Source organism: Apodemus sylvaticus, chromosome 23 (genome assembly GCF_947179515.1).
Source record: "Apodemus sylvaticus chromosome 23, mApoSyl1.1, whole genome shotgun sequence".
Lineage (NCBI taxonomy): Eukaryota > Metazoa > Chordata > Mammalia > Rodentia > Muridae > Apodemus > Apodemus sylvaticus.
Genome location: NC_067494.1, coordinates 49,705,543 through 49,732,841, shown reverse-complemented (window position 1 = coordinate 49,732,841; position 27,299 = coordinate 49,705,543). Strand labels below are relative to the sequence as shown.

The 27,299-nt window shown below is 46.5% G+C and overlaps 1 protein-coding gene across 1 annotated transcript; it reads left to right on the top strand.

Moving 5' to 3' along the window:
• Positions 1-5,899: 5,899 nt before the first annotated feature.
• Positions 5,900-26,567, top strand: Rgmb (repulsive guidance molecule BMP co-receptor b). Its single transcript, XM_052169758.1, has 3 exons — positions 5,900-6,454; positions 11,217-11,725; positions 23,489-26,567. Exons 1-3 carry the CDS (start codon positions 6,304-6,306, stop codon positions 24,143-24,145), a joined length of 1,317 nt encoding a protein of 438 aa, XP_052025718.1. The 5' UTR covers positions 5,900-6,303; the 3' UTR covers positions 24,146-26,567.
• Positions 26,568-27,299: the final 732 nt, after the last annotated feature.

The window sequence follows — 27,299 nt, the reverse complement described above, 5'->3', positions numbered from 1 at the left end:
AAGAGAGACTGTGGAAAAGTTAAATGTATGATTTAAATAAATATAAGCTGGGGTGATTTGCATAACAATTGGCTTCCATTTTTGCTTTGGCCAGTTTTGTGGAAAAGGGGATTGTGGTGATTTGCGTCTGTGTTTATGTGAAGTCTGGCTAGCTGTGCAGTGGCTGTATCAGAAGCCGGTCTTCTGGGCTGACTCTCTGGATTTCCTTTGAACTCTTTTTCAACATTATGCTGTGCAACAGCTTGTCTTTGTGTTGGTAGAAGGGGAAGGAAAAACAAGGGAAACTAGGCTTTCGTTTCTAAATTAAAGCTCTGCTGGGCTGATTGCTCAAGTGGCTTTTCAAAGGCAAAACAAGTGGGGACATTAAAATTCTTGTTTCTGTAGGTCCGCGAACTGAGCCCGCCACCACCGCCACCTTATTTTTTTTTTTTTTTCTCGCATTTTCGATACCAAATAGAGCAGGTTTCAGTGTATCTTACAGACACATTAACCTGTCTCAGGCTTTTGTTTTTCTCCCCAATTTGATTGGTATTTAGAGAAGATAACGGAAAATGAAATGCAAACATCCAGACTGGGAATATGATGAGGGGTCTTTTGTCATTGAATTTCTGAACCTGGATCGTCTGAGTCCTCCACCTTCCACATTTTTCTTGACTTTGAGCCCAAGGTTCAGAAGTTAAACCCTCTAAGTCCAGCCCTTTTGATACTACCCTATGCTGCCCCTACCGTTAGATGGAGAAACTGCAGGTAAAGGTTAAAAAAATCGAGAAGGCGATCGGGGAGGGTAAGAATTTAACTACCTGCGTCCAGATGCTTAAAGTTTTGTTTTAACTGAAGAAAACAAAACAAAACCTCACTCTTGTTCTCGAATGAGTGAGCTGCCTCTGAGTAACTATGAAGTTCAAGAACCACCCGAGAGAACACAGCTCGATCTCCCTTCCCCCATCTCCTTCCACGGGATGGAAAGGACGTCCTCCTGAAACATTGCCTGAGCCAGTTCTTTTACAACACACTTTCTCATTTGGGTCTAAGGGATTTCTTCCTACCCTTTCTCTCGACGTGAGGCCGAGTCATACTGGCACTTCAGGTAGACAGGAACGGTAACACTCTTGTGCTCGCACGCACCCATAGGACCATCCCTGTCTCAGTACACACAGTAGGAAGACCCTAGAAGATAGTTGGAGGGACATGCTTTTGAGGGCACTGATGGACAGCTATAGAAAACGAGGAGGAAGTCGAGGGGGAGAGCATCTGTTCCCCTCGTGGTGGCGTGGAGTGCGAACACCGCACGCGTCCGGGTGACAGCTGGCAGTGTCCGCAGCAGGACCCCGATGCGCCGGCTGCGGAAAGGCAGCGCTGCGGGCCTGGAGGGCGGCGCAGAGGGCGGCGCTGGCGGCGTGAAAGGCGCCTTTGTGCGAGCCGGTGTGTAGCACCGGGGGGTCGGGGTGGAGGGGCGAGGAGAGAGCAGGACCTGGAAGCAAGGGCTAGAGGCGTCCCACACTCCCTGCCGTCGGGTCTCCAGCAGCACAGGAGGGTCGCGCGGTGGCGTGGGGACCGGCGCTGCGGAGGGGCGGGAGTGGGAAGAGAACAGTTTGGAGGAAGTTGGGGAGAGGGACCTGTCTCCCCGCCCTCTCCGCCTAGGTGACAGAGGGGCCCCGCTGGCTGGCAGGGTGCGAGCACTGCCCCGGAGCGCAGCTCACTCCGGAGCCGGCTTCTGGAGAGCCGCCCCCGGGTGGAGCCGCCCGCCCGCCCGCCGCCCACCTCGGGCAGAGTGGCGGGCGCGGCGTGGCCTCCCTCCTGCGCCCCGGCCGCGTGCCTTGCGGCTTATTTTCCCAGCTGGCAAGCGTCGCGCTTCAGACAAGGGAATGCCTGTGGTGAGTTGTTTATTTTGTTGAAGTTTGCGGTGGGCCGGGAGGACGTGGGGGGCGGATGGCAGGCAGCGGCCGGCACTGTTTGGTTTAGGTCTTGGTCCACCTGTGTGGTATAAATCTGCCAGGCTCCGGGCTGTGGGGTCCAGGGTGAGAAAGCCCTGGGGCTCCAAAAGCTCCTGGCCACGTTTAATTCGCAATGCCTGGAACCGACTAGAGGCTAAGGAAGGCTGCTCCCCAACCCCCAGCTTTCCGTGGACGCTCCCTAAGGGACAGTCGCCTCCCACGACCTGGGAACAGCTGGCCACTGAAGTTTCCCCATTCCTTGGGGGTAATGGAGCTGAAGCTTTAACGTGAAAGGAACCCAAGAAAACCGATGGGGGGGGGATCATCGTGGGGGCGGGGGTGGTGTGAAGTTCTTTCAGGGGTGTTGTTGGGTCGGCCTGCTTCTGCAAACTGGGATCCTGTGTTGGCCAATTTCCCAAACTAGACTGGTGAAAGGCTGGCAGCGGGCTCCTAAGGGAGCCCATAGGAACCCCTGGGGCTGATGTTAGCACAGCCGCCTCGGCTTCGTTTGCCTGGAAGAAAAGCCTAAATACATTAGCGAGAGGGTAAAGCTTTTAAGGCCTTCTTGGGAGTGAGTGGCTGGCTAATGAGAGGTTAATTTTGTTTCGAAGGGAAGGCTGCGCTGCTTTCCTGAGATAAATGGACAGGAAGCACATTACCTCCAAGCACTGGCAAGCGGCTCCCAAATGCTTTTTGCACCTGCCGCTTCTAGCCCTGAGAGCCAGAGCCCTACTGGAGTCTGTTAGGGATCAAGGGGCCCGGAATGTAACCCCTTGCGCTCTTCGTGGTCTCTCTCTCTCTCTTTCCTTCTCCAGGGACTCGGCGTTCACACGGAGCCCTGGGGCTCTTCTCTTACACCTAGGTCCTGCGTGTTCGGGAGCTGGGGGGCATCCTGATCCCGCTGTGCCCCGTCCAGGTGCAGAAGGGTTAAGAATGACGTAAGTACAAGCCAGGAGGTCCATGCTGCTGGACTCTGGGCTGCCCCAGCCCCTTATTTTCAAACACTGTGGAACAACGAGCAGCAGGGGAGCCCTTACTCCGGAATGGGTTACACAAATCGCTTATTGCAGGCTTCTCTGTCCTGGGTGAGCTGCATGGGTAACCTCATGTTAGGTTTCTGGGTATGGAGGTACAGTATCTGGGGAACAGTTAAGAGACTATATAAGGATTTGGGAAATGAAACTGCATCATGTTTAGAATCTATTAACGTTTCTGGCATCAGTTTTAATTACCCAATTGCATGCCCACGTTGTCTATGCTTTGCCGGGTCTCTTAGATGTACTGTTCTGGTCTCACCACTCCTCGAAAACAAAGAGGAAGAGAGAACGAACAGAATGCAGATGGCCACACACAGGTGGATTTTTGGGTTGCTCAAGTTTCCGGTCAATCTCACTTTTTTCCTAATTAAAATGTAAATCTTTTATAATCCTCACATTTGTTCTAGCTTCCTCCCTGGGTTTTTCTTTGTCCTGTCCCAAATTCTGCTTAAACGCGCTGCAGAATGGCAGGGCCTGAAGAGCGGCGGCCACATAAACAACCGTCCAACATGGTCTTGATTTCCAAGCTCATTTCAAATCTTGCTAACATCCAGATTCACCCCAGACTGTGTCAACGGACCCAATGTCATGAATATAGGAACCACCTTGTACTTTGTTTTTGTTTAAGAAAAAAAATCCTCTAGCAGCTGAACACTTACGCTGTAATAAAAAGTGAATTGTTAGGCATACATGTCTTAAGCTTGTCAAATTTTACAACAGAGGAGCAATAAAACACCTTAGAGATGATTCCCCAACCCCCAACCCCAACAGTTTTTTTTTCTTGGCATCAGGATTCAGAGCTACTCGAGGGCGCCCTCTACTGATAAGAATATCTAGATCCCTCTTGTATTTAAAAAAAAAAAAAACAAGATAGTGCAGAAAAAGCAAAGTCATCAGCAGAAAGACTCCAAATTGAATATACTAATCTTTAAGCTTTTGTTTAACGTAAGGTACATTTGGTGATATAATCAAATACGGAGGTAAGAAAACTCTACATTTTGCTGTTAATCAGCTGTCTAAAAGCACTTAAAATCTTTATGTATAAGAACATTTTGCCTGCATGTATGTCTGTGCACCATGCGTGTGTTTGGTGCCTGTGAACGTGAAGGGGATTCGGATGCCCTGGAACTGGACTTGCAGACAATTGTGAGCTGCCAGTGGGCACTGAGGAGTGAATCCCAGGTCTTTGGGAAGAGCAGCCACTGCTGTTAACCACTCAACCTTCCCTGGAGCTCCAAGCTAAAAGAACTTTTAAGAAGAGTGTCATGTGATCACTCTTTAAAAGAAAGATGCTTAACAATATTTTCTGAACTGTATTTCATGGATTGTGTGTAGTAACTGCAAGATGGGGAAAATGTTTGTCCTGGTAGCAGTTAGTATATACCAAACTATCAGATTCTTCCAGCCCTTCCCCCTGAAAAGTCATCTCTCCGGGCAACTCCAAAGCTATTATTAAGCATATTAAAGATAGACATAAGGCTTGGATTATATCTTGAGTAGTGAAAGGCATGTTAACCACTTGAATCATCATGGTCTGTAATAAGTAATGAAAAGTTACAGTAAAAACAGATAGGTCTCCTTCATTAGGGACCTGGTGGTTTGAGGAATTCAGTGTGTCTACTGAGTAAGATGGGGAAACTCAAGGCTTCCCCCCCCCCCAATTATCCTTGTCCATTGATCAGCACACTGTAACATGTGGAGTATTAATGTGTCTGTGGTTGATAGGAGATTCCTAATTAGAGATTCTGAGTAATGCAGCAGGTAAAATTGCAAACTGTAATTTAGATTGCGCTAAGTGCATTTTAAATGCCAGTCCTCAACAGTTTGGAGAATGGCAGAGGCAGAGAGAACGTGGCTCCTTTCGCCACTCTCCAGAGGAGATACCACTTCACACTAACTGATAACAAATTGGAGCCTATCGCCAACTCCACAAGTGCTTTCTTTCTGTCTCCGTTTACTAGTCCTTTTCCTTGGAGATAGTTTGAGGGGTTTTGCCCTAGGTTTTAGAGGACAACTCAGGTTGAAACAGACCTACCATTGGATTAATTTAATAGACTGGAAACTTGTGGAAAAGCCACCGAGCAACAAGAAATCATGGCATAATTGTTCTGCATAAAAACTCACCACTCTCATTAATCTAATTACCTTGTAACCGAACACGTTGAAGTTCGCCCAATCCCTGACTCCCGCTCTCCGCTTTGAAGCTGGGAAAAATGTCAAAGAAACCAAAACACCAGAGCCTCGCGCAGCTGCCAGCGAATTCCGCTGGGAGCTCGCTGGTACCTTCGCAGTCCACCCATCTGCTATGGACCTCGGTGTCATCTGAGTATCTAACGCGGCTCGGCTGACTTGTTTTGCCAGGAGACCCCAACAAAGTTTGCTACGAGGTCCAGCAGTTGCGATTGGCTCAGACGGGGGTGGGAGTTGGGGGTTGGGGGGACCTGCTACACAGAGCTTGGGAAAGCTCTGGCTTCCTGCAAGTGGCTGAAGCCTTCAGGGATAGGACAAGGGGTTGGGGAGGCCCATTAAAAACAACGAATAACAATAATAATAATAAAAAAATACCTAGGAGGAAGCTGAGCCTGAAGCTCATTAATTCAAGGAAAGGTTAAAGGCCGGTTCTCCTGGAACGCGGGCCAAACGAGAGTTGCTGTCGCCATTTCTATTGGGTACCAGAAAACCGTGATCGCGGAAAGGGTTGGAGGAGAAAAAGCACAAGGAAGCCGGCAGGAGGGAGGCTGGGCCCTGGAGAAGCTGCCCCACCCGCGGGCGGCGGACACGGAACTTGAGTGAGACGCGAGGGCGGGAGGCACGCTCGCAGCCAATGGAGAGTGGAGGAGGAGGTTGTCCGGGGGCGGGGCCTCAGAGGATTGGTGGGAGCCTGGCGGGGCGGGGCTAAAGTGCGGGGCTGAGATTGATTGACCGCGCAGGCCGCGTTGCGGAGCTCTCCCGGCCACAGCCTGCTACGGCTGGTGAGGGTCCTTCCGATCCACGCACGTCGAGGCCACGCCAGCGGGGGCTCAGCCGCCCTCGGGTTCCCGGCTGCTGTCGGCGCTCGCTCACGGTCTTTGTATCTTTTCCTCCCGCCTCTTCCCGCCTGCTCCCCCCACGTCCGGCCGTCTCGATGTCTCTGCTCCCCGTTGCCGCCTCCCTCGGCTCTCGACGCCCTGCTCACCGCGGCGGTGGCCGCCGGTCTCGAACGCTGGCCTGAAAGGAGGAAGAGGAGGAAGCGAGGCGTGCGCCCCGGCCCATGCCGCAGCCCGAGGCCCGGCCCAGCCACTGCGCCCGCGCCGCCGCCCTCGCAGGAGCGCACGAGACCTGCATGGACGGGCATGGGCGTGAGAGCAGCACTTTCCTGCGCCGCCGCCCCCGCCGCCGCCGGGGCTGAGCAGTACCGCCGCCCCGGGCTCTGGCCGCCGTCGCCCCCGCCGCCGCCGCTGTTGCTGCTGCTGCTGCTGCTCAGCCTTGGGCTGCTCCACGCAGGTAGGCGCCGGCCGGGTGGGGAGCGGGCCGCGCGGGCTTTGTTCTGCGTCCGGAACAGCACGGCCCTAGCGGGCGAGCAGGGCGCTCACCGTTGCGGGTTCACGCTCCTGCCCTCCGCTCCCGCGACAGCCGGTGGTCGGGGGCCGCGTGCGGGACAGACACCCCGGGGCTTTATTGCTCTGGGCTGGTGTGTTTACTGTAGCCCGCTGCGGATCGGGTTTCCGCCACCCTGGTCGCCCGCGAGCGGAGACGGGGAGCCCCGTGCTGTTCCTCCTCTGCAGGTAGGGGTGGCGGCAAGGCCGGGAAATCGCACACGGTGCAAAGATTTTCTTCACCCGAGTTTGGGGGGTAAATTCGAGAGAAACTTCAGTTAGCCACCGGGATCTCTTTCGGTTTTGCCAAGGCTGCTTTAAGCGCAGTTTGGCAAATTGGAGATGTGCTTTGAGCCTTGTGGTAGCCTTGTGTTTTCAGTTCCTAGTGGGCTTGACAGATGCTTGCTGAGGTGTGGAGGTCAGCGAAGGCCCCTGCAGCACTGAGGAATGTGCCCTTCGGATATACCTGAACCTGACCCTTGAGACACCTATTTTTGTTTTCTTTACTAGAAAATGCCAGATCTTTTTAAAACTTTGCCTAGAGCGTGAATTTAAAAAGATCATTGTTTTACATAGATTTCTTGAGAGGCCCCTTCCTCCTTTGTTCGGATGACTTAACGCTCTAATCTGGAGAATTCTAGTTTAATATCACTCATCTGTACTGAAAACTTTTTACTTGATAAGATAGACCAACCTTGCTAGGAGGTCTTTTAAGTCGTGGAATAAAAAGGCACTGAAGAGACAACTCTTCGAGGTGTTCTAACAGCTGCATTGTAACTGTGTCACTTGGGGAAATGAACTAAAATGTAATAGCCAGTTGTGGAATAATTAAGGCTTTAAATTAGTAGCTTTAGATAGAACCTTAGAAAAATGTCTGCATGCGGTTTCATGGAAACTTTTTGTATTCAGGAGTGTTAGAGTGAGAAATAGGTAACCATTATGTCAAACTGCGCGTTTCATGAAAGGGAAGCTGAAAGGCTGGCTGGCGCTTCTCGGCCGCTTGGATATTGGTTGCTGTGGAATCCTGACAGGTTGGGGTGTAGTTCCTGAAGATTCCCTTGCTGCCCTGTGAAAGGCACGAGGAACTGGACTAAAGGTTTACCGAATTAAGGTGCTTTGGTTAAAGAATTTGGAACAGGATGTCCCTTTCAGTAACTCAGTCTACACTCAAATTTAGATTGAACCCAAGGCTCTCATTACTGTGAACAACTTGTGGAAGTAGAGCTGCTGCTTTTGGGAGATCTCTTTGAAGTGTGGTTCTATTTGAAATGCAGGGGTTCTTTTCCAGACCAGGGAACCTAGCAAGTGCTCCTTGCAGATGGACGGCCATATGTTTTACGTCCGAGTCCGTATCATTTGCCTCTGTGCCCCATATGGCTCTGTAGTTCCGTCACTTCAGCTTCCACAGAGCTCATTTCCTTTACGATAACCTGGCAATTGTGCCGTCGTCCTGGTGTGAAGGAAGCTGTCTTGCTTATGTTCATTAAAAAATAATGAAAGGAAAACTCTAGACCATGAATCCTTTAGCACTTACAGGAACTGACTGAAAGTACACCCAACGTTAGTTGACCTGACACCAAAACAGGACAGTTTTTCTTTGTGAGTGCATCTTCTGAATTCTGCCTTTGGGAAATGGCCTGTCTATTTTCGCATGTATTTTATCTTATGATTTTATTTGCAGTTCGTGAGTGAATATCAAATACAGGCTTACTCATACACTCAGTGGCCTCCTTGGCCACATCCTAGAGAGTGTTTCTGCTCTGCATTGCCTTGGCATTTTGACAGGAGGCTTACATTACCGCTTCTAACAGGCAAAGTGTGCATTGTCATTATAAATTCATGAAGCTTGGATATTTCTGGGTGTATGCTACAAATTAGTCATTATACCGGAGCCTGTGATGGAACTGAAAATGCTGACCTCAAAGCATTTCTCTTCGGTTAGCCCTCCTCCCTCAGAGCCTCTCCACAGCCAAGGGTTGTTGGGCCCCTCATCCAAAGCAAGAGAGCTGTTTTGTATGTGATTTCTCAAAGCAGTCAGCACCTACCCATCATTAAAAAAAAAAAAAAAAAAAGATAACGACTGAGAGTGGGGGTTGGAAACAAAAGAACACTGGGAGTAAATGCTGCATCTTCTCTCCCTCTTAAACACAGGGATTCTGTATCTCCGTGCTGTCCTTACTTTTGATATTTTATGACTATTTGAAATAATTATAAGTAACTGTGTGCTCAGATAGCTTTTATAGACCATAAAAAGAACAAATAGGCCCCACAAGTGTAGCGGAAAGTTGTGGTGCTGTCATCATTTGAGGTCCAAGAGCTGCCTGTTAGGGAGTGATGCTGGCCCTGCTCCCACAGGTTTTGTGCTTGTTGTATATCTTATTTAAAAGAAGAGCCGTGTTGTTGTCGCCCACTGCTTTTTCAGCTCTCAGCAGCTGACCTCAACACTAGTTAGTCGTATACAGTCCCACCAGAACAAGGCAAGACTTTCGATGCCCCTTTCCCTTGATACACGGCTTGAAGGCTCGTGGGATAGTGAATTGGTTCCATTGTTTTGTTCTTCAGTAAAAGTAGTTGAAAGTAAACACATTTGTTTTGGAGAAAGGAATCCTGTAAATCGAGCTGCCTTTGTCAGTGCTGCCTTGAACAAGCCTTGCTTGAATGGACCAAACGCATGAAGATGACTTTGTGATTTTTTTTTAAAGTTGTCTAATTAATGTTAGAAGTCCATAGCTCCAAAAAAGTAAAATAATTTAATCTTCTCTATTCTGGTAAACACGAAAACAAAGACTCAACTGGGTCTTTGAAATCTCACCACAGTAACAGATTGTTCCCCTCCCACACTTCTCTCCAGCTAACACCAAAATAAGTTTACCATTTAATTAAAATTTAAAAACATTAAGGTACCTTTCAAATCAATATAGAGATTATTAAATGGTGTCTTTCATCAGGTGAAGTTTTAATTACTGACATTCTGAAGTTTATTGTATCCACATATTGTAATATTTTAAAAATAACCCACAGACTAATCAGGCATGGTGGCATACACCTGTACTCCAGCTTTCTGGACGCTGATACTAGAAAGATTCCAACTTCAAGGTCAGCCTGGGCTGCAATTCAATGACACCTGCCTTGTCTCAGAAGAAAAACAAAACTAGGCCCTGGAGAGATGGCTTGTCAGTGAGGAGGCTGCTCTTCCAGAGGATCCCAGTGTGATTCCCAGTGTCCACGGGGTGGCTCAGCCATCCATATCTCTAGTTCCAGGAACTCTGGCCCCATCATCTCCCTGGCCCCCTGCAGGCACCGGGCATGCGTGTGGTGCACAGACAAGTGTGCAAGCAAAACACAAAATACTAAACGCACACACACAACCAGCCAAAGCCAGTGGGTGATCCAATGATGTCAACCCCTGCCACCAATACAAAACGTGAGACATACTATTCCTAGAAAACCACACAGCGGTTACAACTTCTTCCACATTCTCTAGAAGACCATGGTGCTAAGCTGAGAAGTTAGGTCTTCCATAAGTAGTGTTGAACACCTACAAGGAACTAAGTAACAAATAAATGTTGCAGTTCATTATACAATTTGAAATAAAAGGCCAGTGTTTCTCTTCTGTTAACCCTTTTCGAAACAATATATAATTGATTGGTATTCATGACTAACCTAGTGTTTTCTTTTGTCCCTTTTCTCTTGTGCTTTGAGACATTTCATGAATTGCTACATAAGAGACAAATGACAGATAATGTGGATTTTTTTTTAATACAGGACTTTTTATACTTGGGTTTTTATTTTTTAACATTTTCTCTAAACTGTTAATTGAGTTAAGAGGGAAAGTAAGTTGTGTATATTCACACACACACACACACACACACACACACGGAATTCTTGGCTTGTAGTTCTCTGATTCCACTTTGAAAAACAATGTTGATGTTACATACTTTTTTAGTTGTCTTGTGCTTGTGGTTTGCTTGAGATTTGTGTGGCAGACATGTTAATAGAAAAGTAACATCAGATCTCGGTCAAGTGAATCATCTTTTTAGCTGAGTACTTAGGTCTTAGAGAAGCAACAGTGTTGTGACTGGGTGCACTGATGCAGCTTATTAGTAATGATGTACTTTAGGAAAAGTAGAGCGACTTACTACTTGAATTTGATTTTCTTACCCTGTAGCCATACAAAACCAGGTAAAGATACTTTAAACAAACTATAATTTAGAATTTTAGCCTTTCTTCGGGTGTGTAGACTTTAATCATAGCTATGCGTATAGTCTATCTCTCCCACTGCTTTCCAAAGCAAATTACTCATAGGGCTTTCAAAATCAAAACAGCCCATATCTTTGACTTTGCTTTGGAGCAGAAGAATCTTTGTCAAAATAGCAACAAGAAACAATATTTCATTTGCAATTTTAACCTGGAGGCATTTCTAGACTAGACTCCTGTTCAGTTACCAAAGCCAAATCTTCAAAGCTTCAGTTAACTGTATCCAGTTTTTCTTCTGATGGCTTAATTTGAGAGACATAATACCACAATATAACCTTATTTGTCTTCACAAATGTCTTAAAATGGGAGTATATGAGATAGAACAGAGAGGTCCTAGGGAGAATAGCATCTTCTCACGCTGCCCAGGAAGTGATGTCACAGTTGCAAGCTTGATCGTGCCTTCTTTCCCGTAGGTGATTGCCAGCAGCCTGCCCAATGTCGAATCCAGAAGTGCACCACAGACTTCGTGTCCCTCACATCACACCTGAACTCTGCCGCCGATGGCTTTGACTCCGAGTTTTGCAAGGCACTCCGTGCCTATGCTGGCTGCACCCAGAGAACCTCTAAAGCCTGCCGAGGCAACCTGGTGTACCATTCCGCTGTGCTAGGTATCAGTGATCTCATGAGCCAGAGGAACTGTTCCAAGGATGGACCCACATCTTCCACCAACCCGGAAGTGACCCATGACCCCTGTAACTACCACAGCCATGGGGGAGTCAGAGAACACAGGGGAGGGGACCAGAGACCTCCCAATTACCTTTTCTGTGGTTTGTTTGGAGACCCTCACCTTCGAACTTTCAAGGATCACTTCCAGACATGCAAAGTGGAAGGGGCCTGGCCACTCATAGACAACAATTATCTTTCGGTTCAAGTGACGAACGTGCCTGTGGTCCCTGGATCCAGCGCAACTGCTACGAACAAGGCAAGTGTGCGACCCCCTTTCCATTCAAGTTGTTCGGTCCTTCAGACGACTTATAAAATGTGTTGTTATAAAAGCCCAGTTTAGAGGAACCATTTGTATATCTTCTTGGAAAGTTATTAACAGGGTTGGTAAAGGTTTAAAATTACTTAATGAGAGATTTTTCTCTGGCATGTAAGATGTGGGTCTAAACTTAACTGGACAATGATAGGAAGGATAAAACATAAACAGTGAAATCAAGTTCTCAGGGAGAAAAGGCGGGCCTGTTTAATGAGAAAAATGTGTCCCTCCCCAGAGCTGTCTTGTGAGAGCGTGTGTGTGTGTGTGTGTGTGTGTGTGTGTTGTGAGAGAGAGAGAGAGAGAGAGAGAGAGAGAGACTGTTCCCCAAGAAATTCAGATTCATCAGATGACGAAAGTGGGTGTTCTGAATAAAGAAAACTGTGAAGCCTGGGGCAGTGGCCCATCAGGAAACGTACTTTATTGGAGATTTAGAAGCTATAGTAAATGTTATGGCCATAAGCCAGGCTTCCCAGTGGCAAACCCACATTGGTGCTTTAGTTACTAACCTTTTGGTAACCAAGGAAGTTAAGGATTGGCTGTTACAGAGCAGTGCTGTGTAAGCCCTGTATAATCTCACACCCTCTTTCAAAAGTTTAAGTCAGAAGCTAAGAAGAAGGTTGTCAAAATAAGTTAAGCTTACCCCGGAGCCAGTGTCTGTGCGCCTTGTTTGGTCATTTTGAAGAAATTGATCATGTATAGGGAGAGACCTTTGATGGCAGCTTCAGGGTACTGGTGTCTTCCTGCAAGGTAGAAGAGGGTGTCCAGAGAGTCTGCAAGTACCAGTCAGTGCTACTTAACTTACCTTTCGTAAATAAAGTCAAAGGAGTTTCTCCTAGTGTCCAACTAACCCCCTCCTTCCCTGTCTTCCCCAGCCACAAACTCCACAGATGACTGTCTCATCTAGCTTTAATTTCCTGTATTTATTATAGCTGCTCTTTAGTTGTCATAGACTAAATATGATTGACAAGGATCGAGCTTTTGAAGCCCTGTGGCTGTTCCTTTGACCCCCGACTTTGCCTCCAAGTGTGTGGCATATTTTTAAGTGAGTTTGAATTATTTTATTTGGCATTTTGTGAAGGGAATTTTACAACACCTCAGGAGATATCTGGAGACACCCAGGAGTGTCACAAATCTAAAAATAGAAGCCATTGCTCTTGAGCACAGAGAGCTGTCCCAGCGCAGCAGACTCTTTAGGGGATCTCCAAAATATTTATACTTCAGCCCTGTAAAATGTCAGGCTTGCCTCTTGCCTCAGCCAATTCCACATCTCAAAATAAAGCTTTCTTTCTCTGGCTCTATATGTTTATCAATAACTTTTCTTTCATAGATCTCAGACTATGGGGTTGGTAAAAGTTAGATTATAAAGACATATGACTAGAAGGCTGGTGAGATGGCTCAGCAGTTGAGAGAACTGCTCTTGTTCAGCTACCAGTGCCAACTTGACGACTCACAGCCATGTGGCTCAAGGCCCTAAACCTGATGCCCTCTTCTAGATTCTGAAGACACTTGCATATATTTGCACACACATGATATGATACACGTGAACTCAAGGCAGATACACACTCACACAGCAATAAAAAAACTCAACGTATATAATGATGATGAAGTTGTAAGTTAGACCATTGCCAAACTGGTAAGAGCCAAAGTCTTTGTTCTTTCAAAATGGAGGAAAACTCTGACAGGAATTCCAGAGGGCAGCTGGAGTGTGTGTGTGTGTGTGTGTGTGTGTGTTTGGAAAGGTTTTCTTTACATGAATATCAGCACACAGCAGTCTTCTTCTTTTTCTCTCTGTGACAAGTACCAGAGGAGAAGCAGCAAAAGGAGAGAAGGGTCATTTGGGTTTCAGTCCTAGCTTGACTGAATCCAGAGCCTCAGGCAAGACAAAGATACATGCATCAGATTGTCCAGAGAGGGGGAAAGAGATGAAAGATTGCAAGGGGGGACTAAGGACAAGGTGTAACTTTCTGGGGAGGTGGCCAGCTCCTTCCACCTGCTTTCCACCCCCTCCCCAAATTGTGTCCTATATCTTACCCCACCAGGGGTCAGATATCGGAAGCTAGAACGCTTCCAATAAATGGTGGGGTACCAACCCAGTCTTCGGCAGGTATACTTCATTTTCTTTCTGAGAATTGCTGGACCTACCCAGACCAGTGTTAAGTGAGTCCTCGCTATACAAAGCTCCAAAGCCTGCTTACTGCATCAGTGTAGGTAAAGAGTAAAACTATGCCCCGTGGACGGCCAAGGCTGAAGTGTTACATTTAAACATCCACAGTCTCACTGTGAGAAATGCTACACCCTGGGTCTTTCACTCAGTGTGAGGTCACTAAGGCTTCTGAGAACCTGTTTTCTGGAGCCAGCCACCTGCAAGTTGAACTTAGTGAGGTCTCTCTTCCAAACATATCTCCCACCTGTCACCAAAGGACACTGAAACAGATAAAGTAAGATGAAGTCACTACTCGGGGACATTATTAACTACCGTTTTTTTTTTTTTGTTTGTTTGTTTTTTTGTTTTTTTTGCCTCATCTGAGCAGTGAGTGAGTTAAGGCAGGTAGACCTATAATCTACTGTGCCTTTAACTCTTCTTATCCGCTCTTCTCGACACGCACTGGCTCTCCCCTCCCCATGGGAAAAGGAGGACTTGTTTTCAGGGTGGTCACGGTGTGCACAAGTATGCTTTCTCAGGGCCTGCGTGTGTTTGTTTATACCCTCTCTCACTGAGAGAGACTACGAGTGGACCAGCTTGCCAGGTAGATATGTTCCCCAAGGTGGGAAGCGGAGGCAAGTGTTTCATCTCCCCACCCTGGGGCTGCAAGAGTTTCTGGCACACCTACACACACCACCTCATCTCAGATAGACATCTTCCCCACCTTTGGCTTTGAGAGGCAGCTGCAGGCATGCAGGCACTGAGAATGTGAATGTAGGGGTGGGGGTGGCTGGAATGGCAATAGAACTGGCACTAAAAAGAGTTTCCTGTCGGGGAGGAGGCAGTCACGCCTTGTCAGCTCCAGAGAAGCACTTGGCTGTGGCTGTCCTGCACCCCACGTGCCCCAGAGCAGCCAGGTGACCTCTCCTGGGGACGCCTGGCATAGGACCTTTGCTTCCCATTTTCTTTGCCACTCTCAGACTCAGCTTACCTTCCATGCCTTGGGTTTCTGTTGTTAAACAAAGGTCCTTAGGATATTCAAATGCGTGGTCACAGAAGCTGGTTAGAAAGTAAACGTTTTGATCCTTTGGGATGTGCCCGGGTATTAAAGTTACTGAGACTTAGTGGTGGAGGGAGTTATTTCCTCAGACATACAACGAATGAAAATGAAAGTACACAGTTTTTAAATCCTCAATCTCAGGCTAGGAAAATGGCTCAGTGGATAAAGCACCTGCAGGTAAACCTCACAACCTGAGGTTAGCTCCTGGAACTAAAGCGGTAGGGGAGACCAGACTCTACAAACTGCCCTGATTCTCAACATGAGCTCTCCATGCACACACACACACACACACACACACACACAAAATGAACTGATAAAATATAATTTAAAAACTAAAAGTAAGTCAGTTTCTCAAATACTTTTCAGTTTAAATACTTTGTTACCTACCTAACAATGGCTGTATTTTTTAGTAATGATTTTCACAAGTATTCTTTTGCTTTATTTTTTCCCTTTAATTTGTATGTAATCATATTCTTTCCCACTTTTTTGGCTTTCTATAAAATACTTAAATCTCATGTAAACAAGTTAGAAGTAGGGAGGATTAGGAACCACACATCCTGGACTCATCCTAGAGCCAGAGAAAGGGTTTGCTGTACAGCAGGTTGCCTTTAAGAAAAGGGTTGTTCCTTGAGCCGGGTGACTGGTGGCCACGGAGGACACCTGTAGTTATTGCAGTGGCCACCAGCTCCTGCTGTCCTCTGGGCGGCACCCAGTGCCTAGCCAAAGCAATTTCGTAATATCTATACATCTCAATTTCGTAATATCTGTACATCTCAATTTCGTAGTATCTATACATCTCAATTTCGTAATATCTATACATCTCAAATTCTTCAGCTGTTTTCTTGGAAGGTCTGAGAGTTTCCATCAGACAAAGAGCTTGGTTCTCTTTCTTTTTGGTTAATGTCTTTCTTGAAGTGTATAGCCTAAGGTCTCCATTCTAATAAAACCCTCCAGTGCTTGGTTGCACTAGAGCTGTTGTGCACTAGAACCACTCCTTCCTGAGAGCCTTCAGACGCTTGCACGGCAGGAGTGGCCATGCAGATCATTCTGGATCATTGTTGCTTAGCCACGCCTGCATTGCAGAAGGTCTCTGCTGTCATTTTAAATGCATCTCCAGATCAAGGTTTGGAAATCTGTCCTCTCTTGACCTCACACCTTAGAATATTTTTTTCTTATAGCCAAGTTTCTACAATGATTTGTTTTAATAACTGTGGATACCTGTGGACTACACAGTACTGACCTTTTATTTTTATCAATGAAGATAGATAGATGTCCCTCTTTTGCTCTGGCTGAATCATGCTTAGATGTATGGGCCCTGTTCATAAATGTGACGGTAGGCATGGTGGCGCGGGGTCTAATTTTAGAAGTATCAAATCATTGAAATCTGAGATTTGCTTTTGTGAATATACATATATATATATACATATACATATATACACATATATATACATATATATGTATATATATACACATATATGTATGTGTGTGTGTGTGTATATATATATATATGAATGATAATTATAGCCATTTGTTCCTTATGATCCTTCTTAACTACAAAGATGCTAGTTTATAGTTGTAGTTCCCTTGGTGTAATAATTTCTGATAAAAAATGTCATTAAGTTGGTGCTGCTGTGTTTGTTTGTTTTATTTAAATCGTCATGTAGATGTAGGGGTGAATGTAGCCTCTGCATTGTCTGGGCACATACCTGAAATGCACAGCATCAGGAAAGGGTGGGTTTGTGTGTAGACCCAGCTGTCTTCAGAGCTTATTGGTAGAATGCATTGATTCCCAGAGACATTAGTTAGCAGGTTGACACAGGTGTCAGGAAGCAATACAGACAGAGCAGCTGCTGTGGCGGTGTCACGGGTCATCATCACCCAAGGCGGACGCCTCCTGCCTTGCATGCTCCTGGGATTTGGCGCTTTGACTTCCCATCTCCCACAGTCACCCATCTTAATTACCTTTCAGGGTCCCATCTAATTTTTAAAACCCTCGTTAAGTCATGTGTTAGACATTTTTGTCACTGCTGAATTGTTGTTTTAGAAATAGCACTGAAATGGTAAAGAATGGGTTTTAGAAGAACAATCGAGCTCTGCTTCTGGGTGGGACCGGGTCTGCTTTCCGTCTCAATTTCCAGAAGGGCTGTTATTTGTACTGGATTATAAGGTGTTAGCCGCAGGAACTACTGTGCGTGCGGTGTAGTTTCAGTAAACTGCCTGGAGGCAGAAAGCTTTCCAAGTGCGTGTTGGGGAAGAAAGGGGAAAGGAGGATTGTCACTGGGTGCCTGGTGTGTACAGTGGAAGAGCTTTTGTAAGACAGCTGGGCTCTGGTGCTGTTCTTCATGCTGTGTTTTTCAATATCGCTTTGGTTTTTCCACACGAGTTAAAATACTCTGGATAAGAAGTTCTTTGCCACCTTTTAATCCTCCTGACACTGCCCACTCCCAGAGTCCCAGATGTCCTTGGAAGGAGGCAACCTTCTAAAATCCCCCTTGGTAAGTGAAATTAAACAGGTTTGTCCGAGCCAGGCAGGATTCCTTGTGTAGTGTAGGCCTCTGCTCCTGCAAAGCAAACCCACAGTCCTCCACAGTTGAAGGCAGGGGCAGGAAGCCAAGTCTGATAGGCAACTGAGAGTCAGAACTTGTTACCCTGTCAAGTTTCCAAGTCAGTCTCTCTCTCTCTCTCTCTCTCTCTCTCTCTCTCTCTCTCTCTCTCTCTCTCTCTCTCTCTCTCTGCCCTGTTCAGTTTTCTTTGAGTCAACCTTTTGAGGGAAAGGGTGGAGAAGGAAATGCTGGATGGTTGGTTGGTTGGTGTTCCCTTGTGTTGTTGCTGCCGCTGGCTTCAATTACTGCGCACCACTTTCTGCCTCTGTGGAATGTGGCCGGAGACTTACCTAACTGTGTGCAACAACGAGAATGAAACGTTGAAATAATTAAACTGCAACAAAGAAACAAAGAAAATGTTCTCTTCCCTGGTTCATCCTTATTTGTTTTGATTATCCTAAAACTTGCTCTTCCAGTGTTTGGGTTTTGTGTTCTTGTGGGTGGGTTATTTAAGGAAGTGCTCAGCCCGAGTGGGAAGGAGCAAGAGCTACACACCTAAGAGATTAAACTAGACAGCCTTGGAGTGAACCTGTGGAACTGTGGATCCTAAATAGAACTCAGGTGAAGCCAGCTGCTAGAGAATGGGAGCTTTCTGCTCCACTTAGCTGATTATTTGAATACTTGGGGCTGTGGCGTTGGGGGGGGGGAGGGTGTTAGCTAATTCTGGTAGGTTTCTCTTTGTTGGCACACTGTCTGCACTGTAGATGGAATGGATACTACAGCATTTAGACAGGAACTTCTCATCTTCCCTGCACGCGCTGGGGCTCACTCTGGACCTACAGGCGTTTGTCGGGTACTGATGTCTTCCCCTCTTCCTGCCCAGGCACGAGGATATTTTTGGCTGGTTACTGAGTTTTTAAAACACATGATCATCAATTCTGACAGTTTGAATCCTTTTCCTTTTTTGGCTTTGGGAACTTGAAATTGAACTTAGAGCTGTCGAGATCTGTGTGTATTGTGAAGAAGTTGAGGATTTTTTCCCCTTCCTAATACGGAGAAGTAATCAGAGGCCATGGGTTCCTACGCTCCCTCAGTTTAGAACCTACAATAGAACCTAGACCCTGAGCCTGCAGGATCTGTAGCCCTGCCCTTTATCCAGAGAGGCTGGAATATCCCTGGAAACTGGGACCTGCTGTGACAGATTCTGCCTAGCTGAGGGCTACTGCCCCCCCAGCACAGCTCGCAACGTTTAAAGTGTTTTTAGCCTCTGATCTGAAAAAGTGGCAACCTTAGTCTATAATAGTTCTCGGCCTCCTCAGAGTGCAAAATCTGAACCCGAAATTTTGGAGTTTTTGAAGTTGCTGAGACGTGCAGGCCTGGAGGGCCTGCCTCCTCACGCTCGCACAGTGTTACTCTGGCGTGGAGAAGGAAGTTGGCTAACTTCCCCGGTGTGCGCCTATTTATGCTTCCCGCCTTCCTTGTTTTAATTATATAGAAACTGGGTTTTGAAAGTCGGCGTTCCTGTGCTTGTCCGTTCCGTGTGTTATCCCTGGGCCAGATTTCTTTCGTCCTCGGAGCTTTTCCCAGCCACTGGGCTTGGTGCCTCCCTGGACCACCCTAGCAGCCTTCAGCAGTGGGTGGGTGTCCTTCTGCTGCCAAGTACCCCGTCAGCGGCCAAAGCAGCCCCTGTTCTCGCTTGTGTTCATTACCTAGGGCAGCTCTGAGGGCTGCATCCTGCCGTAAGTGCTCTGAACATAGAGTTCTGTGGAAGCGAACATGCTTGATACCTGTTTTGGAGACATATATAACCTTAGTCTTACGTAAACCCTAAAAGGAATCTAGGGTAAGGTTTTCAATATGCTGCTCACCTTATAAACGTATGTTGTCTTCACTGTTAGTATATCCTAACCAATAAAAGCATTTAACAGCGTATACTTCTACAATTCTTAGCCTTCCTGTGAGTGTAATATTTGATGTTAGCTAAATAGTGATTGTAAAATTGCTTTCCAGTTTATGAAGTTTCCAGTTTCCCAACAGAGCCAATGCTTTTCCCTGATGCTTTTGGGAAAATTGTCAGTGACAGCATGTATCTCCCAGCCAGCATTTAGCACAGTCCGTATAAAATCTTATCTGGGTTCTGCATCAAATCGTTCAGACAGGAAGTTAATCTAAACGAGCGTGTGTGAATTTTTCGTCCAGTTTCACAAAAATGAAAGATAGAGTTACCCTCGTTTTTATATAACTGAAGGTCAGTTCCCTCCTTGCCTGCACAGAAGAGGCCTGCCCCAGCTACAGTCCACACTCTGGTGACCCTGGAAATAAAGTTGGGCACAATCGAGGGCCTCCGCCTCCAGAGCCCCTCACTGAGCTTCTCTACATTGAGAGGAGTTGGCCTCGTGAGGAGAATCTGGGTGTGTCCAGGATGGAGACAAAGCCAGTGGATGAAGTGTGTGCTGTTGTTAGAATGGTCTTGTTATTGTGCCTAGAGGACTGAGGGGGAAAGCCGGATTCCACTTCCATGTATAGGCCTGAGGTTCTTTGCACTTGTGGTGCTAAGTGGTCTGACTGAACCCTGGTAACTGTTTCTTCCACAATGTATTTAGTGCTACAGAATATACAGAGAACAGACTGCAAAGCCTTTGGGGAGTTGTGTTTTAAACCTGAGTGTGGTGCTTTCCACACTGGGGAGTTTTCTCTGTATCCTGGTGAGTCAGGGCCTAGATTTTCCTCATGACTTGTTCAATTCCATTTCATGTAGTTCTTTTCCTTGCTGGCTGGAAAGAGAGGCAGACAAGGCCTCTTAACCAGGGGCACCCAACCAAGTGGGTTGTGACCCTCATGAGCATCTCCAGCACCTTTTTCACAGGCCATGGACCACTGGGAAGCACAGATATTTCTATTATGATTCATAACAGTAGCAAAATTACAGTTATGAAGTAGCAGCAAATAATTTTATGATTGGGGTCACCACAACACAAGGAACTATATTAAAGGGTCACAGCATTAGGAAGGTTGAGAACCACTGCTCCTCATTTTACAACAGCCCTTAAGTTCTTTTTGCCTTTTACATGTAGAAAGGTTGATTTGTAGCCGCTATCCCTCTCCTCCTCGTAGACCGTGTGGGTGGTGAGCCCAGGAGGGAGATTAAAAATGAATGAGGAAAGCTAGAGTAGTTTGTCTAAGGTTGGGTCAAGAGGAACTACATGGAAGAGCTTTAACAAAAGACATTGATGTTTAAAATGCACAGAAATACCACCCATCAATTATAAATGGCGTGGCATGAACAGATGTGACAAATTGAGTTATTACTGACTGCGTATGGATTGGTTGGGTGGGGTGGCAAGCGAGCTGCATCGCTGGTGTTTTACAATTTTTTAAGTGCTGAATGAAACCTGTGAACAATTTGAATACCCACTTTAGGATTGTGATGGCTGCTATATGAAGATTCTTAGCGTTTGGAATTTGCAAAACTTCCAGTGAAATTCTGTGTACTTTTGAAGTGAGAATCATTACGGATGAACAGCTTTCCTTCTCTGGAGAGGTAGACAGTCTAAAATGGATTTCATGCTGTTCACAGCTGAGTGCTTGCCTGTTGAGAACTTGTGCTGTAATTGTTCTGAGGAATGGCATTGCATTACAAAACTCAAGTCATGTGAAACCGCCACCCAGAGTTTTTTCTACATCGCACTGTTCAATACACACTTCAACTACTACAAGGGACTCCTCAGGAACCCTTTCCCATGCTCTGAGTTCTTTCAGCCCCTCAGCATGTTAATTCAGCAGATAATTCTATACACATGCCCAAATGAGGAATAGCATTGTAATTTTATCAGACAGAAAGTCTCTTCAAGTAAAATGGGTAGACACAATCCATGAGGTAGAGTATTTGCTAGGTAGCGGTCCTAGAGAACACGAGTTTCCCATGCGCCCTGGACCACAGAGGGTAAGTGAGTGAGCGGTGTTTAAGACGAGAGCTCAGTTCCAGAGTTGGAATTGCTGGGCCTAAGGAAAACAGCAGGCTTGGTTAAATGTGAAACTGGCCCGCTCATCTTAGCATTGACTCCTGCGTGTCTCTGTCGGTTTGCAAGTGGATAACTCTGCTTTGTTGCCCCAACAGAAGTGAATTCCTTTTCTCTCTTCCTAATGTGAACAGAATGTTCACAGTTCTTGCATGTGATGCCAAGTCGGTTTAAACAAGTTTGTTAAACCAGAAAGACACATTACTGAGTTGTTGGGTTTTCTCAGTTTTCAAATGTGTTACAGTTGAGAGGATCCCAATTTAACTCATGAGGATCACGACTATGTAAAACAGTGTTACAGACTTTTATTTTACCCACCTGTGTTGGTTAAACTTCAGCGTTTTCTAGCCCTACCCCCAGTGCTTTCAGGTACAGAATTTACTTGAATTTAATCTTTTCACCTCCTAGTAATCCCAGCTTGTCTTAAAAAAAAAAAAAAAGGACTTGTCAAATTGACTTTAGAGCCACCAAATAAATCTGTTTTATAGTCTCCTCAGATACCCACCTCAGAACGCCCCACAGGGGAAGGTCCATGGTTAGAGTGAGCAGTTCTCCTGAAGTCATCTCTGGTCACCTTCTCTGGATTGTAAAGAAGGTGTTGAAATGTGAGAAGGGCTGGTCGCCCTGAAATCAAATTGTGGCTCCGGGTAATTAGGAGAGAAAGCCCAGGGTTTTCACAGCACATTGTCTGGCTTTTGGCTGCAGCTGCAAACAACGGATATGAACTTAAGCAGTTGCTGCAGTGCAGCTGGCTCAGATCTGGGCTTTGTAACTGGCTGAAGTCAAATGAAATGGCTGGAAAATTCCAGTCAAGTAACACCAGTGGGAACATGTGGAATTAAATAGTGTGAGCAAATGCTTGGGGAAAAACTTCAGACTGGAGCTTGAGGGTGGCAGTCAGGATTTGGGGGGCATTTCTGGCCTTTTAAACAAGGGCCCATTGTTTTGGTTAGTTTCCTTGCAGGAGCTCAGCCTCGTGCCATCGGAGTTTGTTACAGTGTGTGGCTTGTCTACCTTCTCTACACAAGCCACCCAGTCCTTTATTCTTTTTTTTTTTTTAATTAAAAGGCAGATTAAACAGTTACTGCATAACTGACAAAAAGCTGACTCTGGAAGGCTATGTCAGATGGTGCCCGGGGAGTGGTACCCAGAACCCTGTTCCTTCCTGGTCACCCTCTCTCATCAGACACTGGCGGCAGAAGTATAGGTTCATTTGCTACAGTTTTTATAAATGTTATAATAAAAAGATTCTGCAAGGAAGAAAAGCAGTCTTCCTAAGGAAGGTTTTGTATTTATCAATGGGTAGATTTTTCCCCCCTCCCTGAACTATTTGCTTCATTTGAAAAATTAATAGCTTACTGGGAAAAGCTGTGAAGGAGTCAGGCCCCTGGTGGCGTTTGGGGAAAACATCTCCTGTTACTAGGTTTGGGGCATGTTATCTCTACCAGTGCTTGAGAGCTATGCTTGCCAAATAATTCCCTGTCACAGGGATTAAGCTGTGATACAAAACATTTGATTAAGAGACTTGGAGAAATCTCTCCTGAGGCACATGATTGGTAGTTGTGGCAGTTACCCCCTCCCCGCAAGGAGCCTCTGTTTTCTCTCTCAGTAGTTATATTAATAGTGATGAGGCATGCAAAACGGAGATCGTCCAGTGAATGGTCTCTGTAGAAGGCAGGGCTCTGTTAGATATATCATTAATTAAGTCCCTACAAGCTTCTGTACATCTTGGCAAGGAACCCCCACCCCCCCAACCCCCACCCCAACTGTGCAGTACCTTGGTTAGTTTTAGGAGGAGACAAATAAATGGCCCTTTCCCAAGCCTCCGCTCCAAAGCAGGCGGAGAGAACCGTGCTGTGGAGTGGTACACGCCCACGCCCACTCCCCCGTCCCGCCCACGCCCCCCCAGCTGTGTTAACTTGTTCGCCTTCCACCCCACAGATCACGATTATCTTCAAGGCGCAGCCCGAGTGCACGGATCAGAAGGTCTACCAAGCCGTGACAGACGACCTGCCGGCCGCCTTTGTGGACGGCACGACCAGCGGCGGGGACAGCGACGTGAAGAGCCTTCACATCGTGGAGAAGGAGAGTGGCCGCTACGTAGAGATGCATGCCCGCTACATCGGCACCACAGTGTTTGTGCGACAGCTGGGCCGCTACCTAACCCTCGCCATCCGGATGCCCGAGGACCTGGCCATGTCCTACGAGGAAAGCCAGGACTTGCAGCTGTGTGTGAATGGCTGTCCTGTGAGTGAATGCATCGATGACGGACAAGGCCAGGTGTCTGCTATCCTGGGGCACAGCCTGCCTCACACCACCTCAGTGCAGGCCTGGCCTGGCTACACACTGGAGACCGCCAGCACCCAATGCCACGAGAAGATGCCGGTGAAGGACATCTATTTCCAGTCGTGTGTCTTTGACCTGCTCACCACTGGTGATGCCAACTTCACTGCTGCGGCCCACAGTGCCTTGGAGGATGTGGAGGCGCTGCACCCCCGGAAGGAACGCTGGCACATCTTCCCCAGCAGCCGCGGGGGGAGCAGTGATTTGCCCGTTGGTCTTGGACTCACGTGCTTAACCCTTATTATGTTTTTGTAGTTGTTTGTTGTTTTTGTTTCGTTTTTCTAGATTTCTTTTTTTTTGTCTATAACAAAATTTTAAATATATATTGTCATAATATATTGAGTGAAAAAGTATATATGTATATACCATGTATATGACAGATGTTTGTCCTGGAACACCAGATTGTACATTATGTGTTTGGCTGTTTTCACATATGTTGGTTATAGTGTTTTTTGATTGTATCAATTTTGTTTTACCGTTTTGTGAAATGTTTTATAATGTCCCTGCCTAGGGACCTCTTAGAAAGCACTTTATTTTTTATATATTAAATATTTATGTGTGTACCTGGTTAACATGTACAGTGCACATATGTAGACACCAACCACGGCGATCCACGTGGAGGTGACTAGTTTGTAGCCCCTCCTCCTGCACTTCCCATTGCTACTGAGTTGCCAAGGTACTCGGTTCCTGATGGAGCTGTCTCCCTCCTTTTGAAGTGTCCATTTGAGAGGAAAGTTGTCCCCTCACTTGTAAGTACTTTTGATTCTGAAAATGTGGTTCTCACTAAAGAGCCCTGTTCCTCAGTCTGCTTTTTCAGAACGTGAGGACATCAGTGCTACACCTGCAGTCATGTGTACTTGAGCACTGAGGCTCTGTGCGGCTGACCTTCTGAAGCTGCTGTTTCTTGTGGACCAGTCTGGAGGTGGCCATCTCAAGTAAATACCAGGCGTCTTGCTATCTACTCCCAGCTAGTAACTCTTTCTCACCCTCCATCCTGTTTAAATTGTAGTGTCCCCTCCATTAAGCAAAACAAGATCACCAACTCAGAAGAGATCATGTCCTGCCCTCTTTCGTAATTTGTAAACTTAGGTTCTTTCTCCTGGGCTGCTTGGGGTGCCAGCAGTGCTCCCCACCCCCGGCCTCCCCTCAGGCGGTTAGTGCTCCTCTGCTATCGAGGTCCAGGAGTACGACCCAAAGAACAGAAAATCTATCTCGGTGTGTATTAGTACATACTTGCCCGAGGATGCTTTTGAGCCCTGATGTTCATAACTTGGCATTTCACTCCCCAAGTAACCTCCATCTTTTCAGCTCCCTGCCATCTTAACAGCTGTAGTTGAATGTTAATAGGTACCTGCCAGTTAGTGAAACCCTCATCAGGTAAAAATCTCTCCTTGCCTCTTCATTGTATTGCTGGCACCAGCTATAAAGGGGACGTAACAGAAGACAGTGAGAGTAGCAAAGTGAACTCCTGAATAAGTAGGTTTGTATTATTATATCTTAATGTGTTTGGTTCCAAGAAGTTGATACGATTCCTGTTTTAATATTTAAGGTTTGCGCTAATTCGAGCAAGAGATACGAACCTTACATAATGTCCTTGGGACAAGGCCATGCCTTTTGACATGTCCTATTGGCCATAGGACTGACAGACAAAGGCTGGCAGCAAACAGAGGGAATCTTTTGTGAAGCTGTGTTTTTTAGAGAAGGAATATTGCCAGTGGGTGAGATCGTGTGCCCATCCAGAGGTGGCAGATTCTCACCTTGGGGACAGTTATCAAGGCACCGCCCTTTGTATTCTTAAAGGTTGAACTCCAGAGAGTTAGGATCTAGCCCTGTAAAGGAAAGTCCTTCTAAGAAAGCTGCATTAGGACTGACCAACCCTGGCCAAAAAAGCATGGCCGCTTCTGTTCACCTACAGGGCCATGCGCCAAGATCAGAAGCAGTCCATAGCTGGGAACTTGTGATTGAGTCGAACAAGGAAGGGAAAAGGTTGGATACTTTTAACCACTATTTTTGTGCAAATATAAAAGTAAAAACAATAGAAGTTTCTACAGTATCTGCCCTTAGAGTGTGTGATTGATATAGCTTTTATCCTTTTGAGGACAAAGCCACCATGTCTACCCCTAGTTTGGAAAAGAAAGTTTGCTGGTTTAGCTGTATCGTGTAGCTGGTGAGGGTTGCCGTGAGGTGTAGTGCAGCGGTAGCGTTAGTCATAGTGTGATGGGCGTTCTCCCTATGCGTCCTTCACAGTTCCCACAGGTAACTTTTAGAAATCGAGTACTTCTGTAGAGAAGGGCCAGGTTTTCTTTAGGGTTTCTAAGGAACATACTGCTTGAACTTGTTTTATGAAGTCCATAGCCAGAAGAATTTCAGACCGTACTGCCAAACAAATAGGCTATAGCTTTTCACGGGTCTCCTGGGAGAGCTTAAACTTGGAGCAAAACACTGATTTTTCACAGATCTTCCCCATGTCTCTCTTAGGAAAGACTCAAAAACACGTTGCCCCGCTCCGCTGTGCTTGCCCCCCCCCCCAACCCCTGCATTGTGCCGAGTCTTTTCAGAGAAACCTGTAGATGTGGTTCATAGATATATGAGTAAGTCTCTGTGTAAAAACGATGAGTGTGTAGTGTGTAAATACGTTAAATTATTATGCTAGAAAAATAAAAGTTACAGACCCTGCTGTCCGATGTTTATTCTGTGGCTACAGCGACACCTGCTGGAAGCGCGGAGGAACCGCTGCAGGAGAAAAGAGTGAATAAAATCCTACTTACTTTTGATGCGATGTACCTCCTGCCCCCCTAGCTCACTTGACTGCGACTGTAGTCTCTCTTTTATTACCTTTAAGCAATTACAAATAAAACAGTGTCCGACTGGTCCTAATGAGTAGCCTTGCCCCTTATGGACACTGCACGCCGGGTCTTTCGAAGGCCAACTAGAAATCAGCAACTTAACCATGCTGAAAATATGTGGGAGGCAGGACTGGCTTCCTGTCTTTGTCTTTGAAGACTTGCAAACCCCTCATTTCTTAGGTGTTTTATAAGAGATGTCATGTGACTGTACATTATCTGTGTTGAAGAAATAGAGGGTAGGAAGATTTGGGAAAGATACGGGCTCAGGAAAGCACCTGCTACTGCCAGGTGAGATGCAAAATGGTTAAGCCTGGGTGAAGGACTGAGCCAGAGTTCTTGAGTCGAGAGCTTTCTGTGTGTTTGCAGTTGAGAGCACATGAGGGGGAAATTTTATGTCAGCTGGATCATGTGCGCTACAGAAACCAGAGACCCGGTTCCTGGGTGCTGTGTACCTGCATGTATAAACGAAGTATACACTTCCACATTACGTTCACATCAGATCCCCAGTTTTCCAGAGACTGCGGGAGAAGGTTTCCACTTTCTTAAACATGAATTTGAGTTTT